Source organism: Cibotium barometz, chromosome 5 (assembly GCF_041138505.1).
Source record: "Cibotium barometz isolate CiBa-2024 chromosome 5, ASM4113850v1, whole genome shotgun sequence".
Lineage (NCBI taxonomy): Eukaryota > Viridiplantae > Streptophyta > Polypodiopsida > Cyatheales > Cibotiaceae > Cibotium > Cibotium barometz.
Genome location: NC_141050.1, coordinates 42,540,292 through 42,550,079, shown reverse-complemented (window position 1 = coordinate 42,550,079; position 9,788 = coordinate 42,540,292). Strand labels below are relative to the sequence as shown.

General features: G+C 44.2%; 1 protein-coding gene across 1 annotated transcript in view; it reads left to right on the top strand.

Annotated features, from left to right (window-relative positions):
• The first annotated feature begins 945 nt into the window (after positions 1-945).
• LOC147638521 (RNA-binding KH domain-containing protein RCF3-like) overlaps positions 946-9,788 on the top strand; it is a 32,732-nt gene continuing 23,889 nt past the window's right edge. The window contains exons 1-5 of the mRNA XM_086798437.1: positions 946-1,342; positions 1,987-2,658; positions 3,161-3,640; positions 3,757-4,008; positions 4,120-4,362. Of these exons, the coding sequence (XP_086654563.1) occupies positions 1,993-2,658; positions 3,161-3,640; positions 3,757-4,008; positions 4,120-4,362 (1,641 nt within the window). The 5' untranslated portion in view covers positions 946-1,342; positions 1,987-1,992. The remainder of the gene's footprint in view (positions 1,343-1,986; positions 2,659-3,160; positions 3,641-3,756; positions 4,009-4,119; positions 4,363-9,788) is intronic.

Here is a 9,788-nt window from a genome sequence, read left to right as displayed (position 1 = left end):
ATAAAAAGAGCATGCGAAGCTATTTTATTTATGCTTTCTTTTTATGACATTGGTGGCTCATCAACAGACATCGAGTATGATTATATATCTTTCTTATTCACAGGAAAGGGCATCTAGGCATGCTACTATTTGCATGTCATTCCTAAGCATTTGTACACATTTATTTTTAATGTTTGAGGAATGGGCATCTAGGCACTTTCAAGGCTCTCCCTATGTAAACACAAGAAATTTGTGAGACAGGTGATTTGTATGAGCACTCATTGATGGTGGACATGGGTGACAGTGTATCCACCCTTAAAATACAATTATCCCTCACAATACTAGACATGCACGACATAAGTGGCTTCCTTGGTACATAGGGCACACTATTCAACCTTAGGGGGATGTAGACTACGATAGTAATCTCACAATACACGACGTGTGAACTACTGATAGTTTGTGGAAGGTAGACATGTTGTGCTTGCTTGGGCTTGATCACGCACACTACATTCTAACTGGTGCGCTCGAAGTAGTCAGTCAATGTTAGACTAAGACATTTAGCAAGTGCCTGAAACGGGAGAGACAACATCGATTGCAATATGAATGCCTGTAAGCCAATAACTATATATATATATATATATATATATATAGAGAGAGAGAGAGAGAGAGAGAGAGAGAGAGAGAGAGAGAGAGAGAGAGAGAGAGAGAGAGAGAGAGTACATCACATGCGGCCATGTGGCCATTTGTAAAGTAATTTTGATAATATATCTTCTGTTACAAAGAGAGAGAGAGAGAGAGAGAGAGAGAGAGAGAGAGAGAGATTGATTTATATCTTTAAAGGGCCCATAGGGTCTATGAGAAGAAAAAGGTAGTACAATGTATCCACGTTGAAAATTGAACTATCTTAAAGAAAAAAAAAACTGTACAAAACTAGCTATATAAGCTAGACTATCCATGGGATGCTACAAGTCACACAATAATACCATCCCCCCTTAGCATCTCCCCTAAGGTCGAGCTAGGTGGAGGGATGAGGTCTCTAAGTGGGCTTGCACATCCACATGGAGTTTAAGGGTGCTTGTGGGTCCATTGTGTCAATCCCTTCCTTTCGAGAGAGACGGGTGAGCCGTCGGATCTTGCCATCCGACGGCGGTGGTTTCCAATTCCATTACATTTCTAAAATGAACGAGCCGGGGAAGGTGTAGCAGTCGTAGTGAGTAGAAGCAGGATAGTGCAGAGGGACGCTGAAAGCAAGTTTCTGCACAAGAAAACAGCAGCAGAGCTGCGGTAGGGGATTCAGAATTAGGGAGAGCTTCTGCGTTGTTGACGGATTAGGGTTTCTCGTCATCGCCATAGCTCACTCCAGGTATTTTTCTCTTCTTCTGTTCCTGTTTTTTTAATTGGTATTTTCTTTTGCTCTGCCAGGTTTCTCCTGTGCGTTTTCTCCATGTACGGGTCTGTAAAAATCCTGATCCTGGCGAGTGCTCTGGAAAACAAGACGAGAGATTCTCACTGTGTCGGCATGCTGAAACCCTAATTTCAGTGAGCGTTCTGTTGCGGTGTTGATGATGAGAATAAGTGCATAAAAACTGAGTATTAGGCATAGCCAGCATGAGAGAAGGTAGGTGTCAGTTCTATCGGGTCTTGCTTAGCTCTTTGTATTGTAGGTTATCTGACATGCCGTCTGCTTTTGCTACATGTTGGTTAGATAGCTTTCTTAGCCTTGCATTCCCTTCTCGACAGTGCTCCATAGTGCTTGTGTGTTTGCCCAAGCGATCACTTCTCTCTCTGAGTCAGAGTTCTCATTCTATAGTTTATCAACTTGTAGAAAGTGTTTGGTGGAACCTTTTCAATTGGCTACTATCTCAACCTTTCACTTTCAACATCTCAAAAATCTACCCTTTTTGGCAAATCAAGGCAGGAGGTCCGAGGGGGAGGGGGGGTTGTGTGTTGGTCAAAGGATTGGCTTGCATTTTTCTCTGATGTACCATAATGCTGTGTCTGTGGCAGAGTAGAATGGACATGGATGATCCATACTTCAGAACTAGAGGGAAACGAAGCTACTCTTATCATGACCGTGAATACCCACCAGAAACTAACGGTAGACATAAAAAGTACATTTACGAAGATACCCTAAGCGGTCCACTGCTACCGCTGCCCAAGTCTGGTGCGGGCGACACAGTTTTCCGCCTTTTATGTCCAGAGACAAGGGTAGGAAGTGTGATAGGCAAAGGCGGCAGTACTGTGAAGAGTTTGAGACACGAGACAGGTGCCAAGATCATGATTGCAGACTCAGTCGAAGGTGCTGAGGAGAGGGTCATATTCATTTCTTCTTCTGAAAGAGACAGGGAACGACTCAGAGACAGGGAGAGGGGAAGTCAACGCAACTGGGATAGGGATAACAGGGACAACTATGCAATCTCACCTGCTCAAGATGCACTAATGAAAGTCCATGCACGAATTGTGGAAGGGGGTATTCTGAATGGAGCAGACATAATGGAAGAAGATCCTTCACGGATCATCACGACACGCTTGTTAGTGCCTAATAGTCAAGTCGGGTGCTTACTTGGGAAGGGAGGGAAAATCATTGAACAGATGCGTGAAGAAAGCAAGACACAAATTCGGATTCTGCCTAGAGATCAGGCTCCCTTTTGTTCTATGCCTTCCGATGAAATTGTACAGGTAATTTCTGTTTGCAAAACAACTTTTGGCTATCACCATGGAATCAATAGCTTGTCAATCGTATAAAGTGTGGAGTTTTCCCTTTTAAGCATAGTCGTGTGCAACCATTTCCTTTCAATGGACTTACCTGTATGTTCAGTGCTTATGGTTTTTCTTCTCTGTGTAGCTGCATGCTTTAATTTCCTGTTCTTTGTTAGTGAAGGTTGTTTGTATGTCACTGCACTTGTATTCACATTCAAATTTTAAGCACTAAATTGATTAGACTGAGCTGTGAAATAGCAGACTGTTGCTCAATTAGCTGCTAAAATACAGCTAATCTTTAGTAGAAACTACATTCTCTCTCTCTCTCTCTCTCTCTCTCTCTCTTTACAACAGCCAGACTTAAAGAGGATGGAGGTGTGTGCTATGCAATAGATATGCTGTAGATATCCTAGTTACGTAAATTTGCATCTATTGCAGCTTATTTACTCATTTGCCTGTCATTCTTTTTGATCCACTACAGATAGTTGGAGATATAAACAGTGTCAAAAAAGGTCTTCAGCTTGTATCCACCCAACTTTTCGAGAACCCGCCGCGTGAACGAGGCCCTGGTGCAACACGTTCCCCAGGTCGTGGTGTTTTCTTACCAGAAGATGTGAATGCTCCGTATCAGCATTCCTTGGGCTCACGTGGAAGCTATGATGGTGGGCAGCACCATAAGAATCTCCCATTATCGTATTCTGATTATGAAACAGGTGCAATTGGCATGGCTGGGCACTTTCATGGTTCTGGAAATGCAGTGACAGATGTGGAAAGTCAAGCTCCTGCCGTTAATGATGAGCTTGTATTCCGTATCTTATGTCCTAATGAGAAGATTGGAGGTATCATTGGCAGGGGAGGCAGTATCATTCGAAGTTTACAAGAGGAGATTGGTGTCAGGATCAGAGTCAGTGAGCCAGTTGTTGGGTCGGATGAGCGTATCATCATCATCTCTTCCACTGAGGTATGTTTACATTGCCATTGCAGCTTCTTTTTTATGATCATGATGAGTTCTCTGTGCTGCTTGTTCTTTGGACTGCCAAGTATTGGCTTTACCTAAGTTGAAGTTTGATTTTACAGCACCCAGATGACAACATATCTCCTGCTCAGGAAGCTCTATTACATGTGCAAAGTAAGATTGCTGATCTGGGCCCAGATGAGGATGCAGTGATTACATCAAGGCTTTTAGTGCCTTCAAATCAGGTTGGTTGCCTTCTTGGCAAAGGCGGCAGTATCATAGCAGAAATGAGAAGATTGACGCGTGCAAACATTCGGATTTTGGGCAAGGATGATCTACCAAAGTGTGCATTACCTACTGATGAGCTTGTGCAGGTCTTTCTCAACTCATTGCAAGGCCTACGTTAGTGTTGACATATTTTGCTGGCTTGCACAGGGATCTGAAAGCATGTGACTAACCTTTTAAGTCTTGCTTTTGTTATGAAGATTGTAGGTGAGATCAGAAATGCTCGGGAAGCTCTAGTACAAGTAACTAAGAGGCTTAGATCCAATCTATATTATGAAAAGTCACTTCTGAACTCTGATGGAGGAGGCGTGCCTACATCTTTAGGGGGCTCAATGCCTCAGAGGAGAAGTGATCATGTTTCCCCTGGAAGGATCGACTTCTCTGCATCAGGAATTCATGGTGGGGGAATATCATCTTCAAGTTACCATGCTTTTTCTGGACAGGTTAGCACCTAACTGCGAGAGAGACATTCAGCTCTTGTATACACTTAATATTTAGATTTCCATACTATCAGATTTGGATACTATCACCAATTTTATAAAGCTAGGACAACCACCACGAGAGGACTTCCTTGCAGCAGCAATTTAATACAAGACAAGAAGACTTTCAGCTTTTGCAAGGGCTTCAAAAATAAGTCACAACTACTGCTCACACCCAAAACAGAACAAACACATCCCAAATAAGATGCTACCATCAGTTTTGAATAATTTTAAAAAGTTTTTTCATTGACCTTAGCTCATACATCCTCAGAGCAAAATAGAAAGCTGCACTTGGCCTAATCAAAAGTGGTCTCAATTTTATATTTCCCCCAAACCCCCCCCCCCCTCTCTTCCCAATCTCATATTCCCTCCCTAATTTAACATTTCCCTTGAATCTCTGCAACCCCCTTAATTTCCCAAGTTCCGTCAATTATATATTTTCTCCATCAATTCCCAATGGATTCACCTGCACTCCTCCCATCCGCTAAGGGGTGGGATTAACAGTCCTTGCAAAAAAAGGTAATTATATCCTCCCTAATCAACATTCCCCCAAATTTTTCCTTTCCTAGCCCTAATTTCCCCCGTCAATTTTATATTCACCCCCCTTATCTTACATTTCCCTCTTAATTTTATATTCCCCCCAATTTTACATTTTAGTTTCCTAGGTGTTCTTGTTTCTTGGTTTTGAGCTGTAGACATTTCCTAGGTGTTCTTGTTTCTTGGTTTTAGGCTGTAGACGTTTCCTAAATGTTCTTGTTTCTTGGTTTTGAATTGAGTTGTAGACATTTCCCATAGGCCACCCTTGCTGTTTTCGTTTGTGTTGCTATTGTATGCAACTATGTTCGTGACAACATAAAAGAAGATAGGTTGTGTTTTGAACCCCCTTGCCCCCCTCTCTCTCTCTCTCTCTCTCTCTCTCTCTCTCTCTCTCTCTCTCTTATAGGCCCATTGGGTCTTTAGTAGATGCTTAATATATCTTTCTTTCTTTCTTTCTCTCTCTTTGAGTTTGAAGGAGGGAGAGCTTAGCAAACGACGAGCTAAAACCTTAGTGTGCTTAATGTTTCCTAGTGTTTTTAGCACTTATAAAAACCTTAGGTAATGGAGGAATTGGGCATGGGCCATCAGCTGGTGCCATGATGCCATGATTGTACTTGGATGGGAGGGATGGTGTGGAAGTTCAAGGAATTTTACTTGTAGTTTGCAAGAGATAACATTCACGAGAGAGAGAGAGAGTTGTATTAACGTCTTCAAAAGGCCAAACCTGTGAGACCAAATTGTTGTCATGTCCATGAAAGTAAAACTAAAAGAAAATATCCGTGAAAAAAACAGAGAGCTACAAGCTCTCGCATCAGCCAAGAATGGAGAGAGAGAGAGAGAGAGAGAGAGAGAGAGAGATTAATGTCTTCAAAAGAGCTAGAGGGTGTATGAGACCAAAAGGTAATACAATGTATCCATGATGAATATTGAACCATTGATAATAAAAACTTAATGAAAGTAGCTAGATAGGCTAAAATATGCGTGTGATTTGACAATATGGGCTCATACAATGATAACATCCTCCTCCAAAGTAGTGTGCCATAGAACCTCCTCTCTGCGATAGAAGCTTGCCATATCGTCGAAGGATATCGTGGAACTACACTTGCCGAGTGGAGGGGGAAGTCTCCTAGTTTGGCTCTAAGAAGAGATCATGCAAGCTTACTAGTGACACCTTGTGTGTGTGGGGTGGGTCGAAGGATCACGTGTTCGTGTAGGCTATTGTGGACATGGTCTTGCTGCTACTCGGGTTGAGCTCTGTCACAAACTGGGGACCCGGAACAAAGACCCAGAGGGGGTTTTTCGTCTCTCAGCAGCGGTATGTTCATGAGTTGCTTGAGGCCTTTGGGATGGAGAACTGCAAGCCTATTACTTCGCCGATGGACCCGAACACAAAGTTAACCGTTACTGATCCTTGTGAGCCAGTTGATGCCTCGCAGTACCGGAAGTTGGTTGGTTCATTGATCTGGTTGCTGAACACCAGATTGGACTTGAGCTTCTCCGTGGGGCTGTTGAGCTCTTTTATGCAGACGCCATTGAAGTCTCATTGGGATGCAGGATTGCGGATCTTGCGGTATCTGCAGAGTACAAAGGATCTAGGACTCTTTTACACAGGAGGGGATGGAGTCAGGCTCCAAGGTTGGAGTGACTTAGATTAGGGAGGAGATCCAGACACGAGGAGATCTACTTCAGGATACAGTTTTATCCTCGGCTTAGGAGCAGTTTCTTGGAGCAGCAAGAGGCAGCCAACTATTGCCCTCTCTTCGACAGAGGCAGAGTACCGGGCTGCTTGTGGTGCTGCTTGTGAGGTTGTGTGGCTGCGGAGGCTGCTAGGCGAGATTGGGTTTCCACAGAAGGAGCCCACAGTCATTCAGTGCGATAACCAGAGTTGTATAGCTATTGCTCGGAACCCGGTCTTCCATGCCCGGACCAAGCACATAGAGATACAGTATCACTTTGTACGTGAGAAGATCTTGGCTGGTGACATCTTGCTACTTTATTGTTCGACGGAGGACAATGCGGTGGACCTCTTCACGAAGTCTCTACCTCAGGCTACGCTCAGGCGGCACTCCAGCTCCCTTGGGTTGATTTCACAGCCAGGAGCTGAGAGGGGGTGTTAGAAGTCATCCCCTGTCGATATTTATACACCAGGGCCTCTGTTGTGGTGTGCCCGCCCTGTATAGGTGTTTTATCATTTTTCCTCACTCCCCGTATTTTTTCCCATTTTTCGGTGGTATGGATGGATGCCAGATGTTGGCAGGAGCTTCTGGTGGCTGGCCGACTTTCCATTCAGCAGTCGTGTGGCTGGCCGACTGCCCAATCAGCAAGCGTGGAGTATTTTACTGCTGGCCGACTTGCTTTATGCAGTCGTGGAGTTTTCTACTGCCGGCCAATTGCTTCATGCAGTCGTGGAGGGCCACCAGCGCTGGCCGACTGCATGCATGGGGCATATAAATAGGCCCCATGCCCCCCACCACTTTCTCATTCAGTTATTTGCGGGATCTTGTGTATAGAGAAGAGTTTACACACCTATCTCTTTGTGTTTCTTGTGCTGTCTATTTTCTGCATTCTACTTGCTCTTGTCAACCCAAGTTTGGTTATCATTTCCGTTGCATATTCTGACACCTCTGTCCTGTTCATGCACAGAACCTTGTGAGTCGTGACCATAGTTGTCAAGTACGAAAAGTTGATTCGGTATGGTACGCTCAAATATGGTCTCGGAACGCACCATTAAATTTTGAAAACAAAAATACGGTGGAGGTATGGTCCATTTGAAAAATACTTAAAAATATAAATATATATCGTTATACACATACACGTAGATGCAAAACTTAGAGAAGTTCAACTGACAAGTTACCCAAAACATAGAAATTTAGAATGTTGCATAGAAAATGAAAGTAGTCAAATGTACATGTCAAAGAGTCGTGAATATATATAAAGCCGCAAAAGTCAGCATGCTGCATGGGCAAGTACAAGAATGTGAGTACAAAAATGCAAAAAGGCTAACTAGGTACTGGAGGTGAGAAGGGCATGTCGTCGCATGGCTAGATAGTAGATAGTAGAGTCTAGAGTATAGAGGCTAAAAGCCTATGTTACCATCTATGTCAGAGCTGTCGCTAGGCACTTCAATATCCTCACTAGAGGAGGACACCTCAGAGCTCCCACCAAAATCCCCATCGCTAAGAACGTTGCCCTCATCATTATATTTGTCTCCCTGATATCATCATGAATTGTCAAAGAAGACTCCGTAATGGAAGCATCCTCAACTCTAACCGCTGCGGGGTAGAGCTCCGACTCGTGGAGCCACGTTTGACATAGATAGCAACTCGGGGTGAAACTTGCCTACACAAGACTTGTAAAAACAACATTTAATTTTAATATTTTCTGAATTTACAGAAACAAGTACTTGATAAAGATTCAAATTGGAATGCAAGGTGAGGAGACTGTTCTCCCCTTTAATGTGATCCTGGTTGGTGCAAACAGCAGGTACAAATATGGCAGCCAATAGGTACAGATGTGGCAGCCAGCAGGTACAGTAGTCGGGTACAAGGCAGCAGCCACATATACAGTAGGCAGGTACAGATGCAACCGGTAGGTGCTATAGTCAGGTATAAGGCAGCAGCCACAGGTACAATAGGCAGGTACAGATGCAGCCGACAGGTGTTGTAGTCAAGTACAAGGCAATAGCTAGCAGCAGGTTCTGATGCAGCAACCAGGCGGGTATTGACGTAGTATCCAACAGCAGGTTCAAGGGTAGCAACAGCCAAGCGGGATGGAGGTGGGCCCAGGGCAACAGCCAGAGGCGGGTGCAAGGGCAACACACAAGCGGGTACCAGGGGTGGCAGCCAGCTGGTTACGGAGCAGTAGCAGCCAGTTGAGGTGGAGGCAGGTACAAGGAGCAACACACAGAGGTGGGTACAGAACTGGAGTAGCCAGTCAAGCTGGAGGCGAGTACAAGGAGCAACACACAGAGGCGGGTACAGAACTGCAGCAGCCAGTTGAGCTAGAGGCGGGTACAAGGAGCAGCACACACAGGCGGGTACAAGACAGCCAGGCGGGTGGGAGAAGACGCCCCCCTTTTCATCAACCACCCCCTTCCCACCATCCATGCAATCCTTAATTATAAATATTATTAGGCAGTAATTAAAGGGTTTATCCTTGGGCACCCACAATAAAAGGTGTCTAGCCAATGTTTTAAATGTGTGTGAACACCCAACCTTATAAATAATAAGGTTTACACTACTTAATAGATTTGACATTTGAAAAGGGCCAAAAAGGCAATACTTACCACCTATTCACACGTCACATCAACTCGTCAGCAGCAGACAGCACACCCTACACTGGGTGGTGTCGCCGTCCAGTGTACTGGCACGTCATAGTAAGCAAACACACGAAAACAAGTCATGCAAAAACAAGTTTGTGCATGCAAACATGAATGCATGTGCACATGTAATGGACTAAATCTCCCTTTCATGAAACTTGTACAAGAATTTCTTGTCAAGCTAAATAATCTCAAATGGGGCCTTTCCCGTAGAGGCATGTACTGTATTATTGTAGGCAAACTCTACAAGTGGAAGATACTTCTCCCAAGCACTCTTTTGATCTGCTACATAACACTTCAACAAATCCAACACAGCAGAATTTGCAGCCCCACAATAAAAGGTGTCCAGCCAATGTTTTAAATGTGTGTGAACACCCAACCTTATAAATAATAAGGTTTACACTACTTAATAGATTTGACATTTGAAAAGGGCCAAAAAGGCAATACTTACCACCTATTCACACGTCACATCAACTCGTCAGCAGCAGACAGCACACCCTACACTGGGTGGTGTCGCCGTCCAGTGTACTGGCAC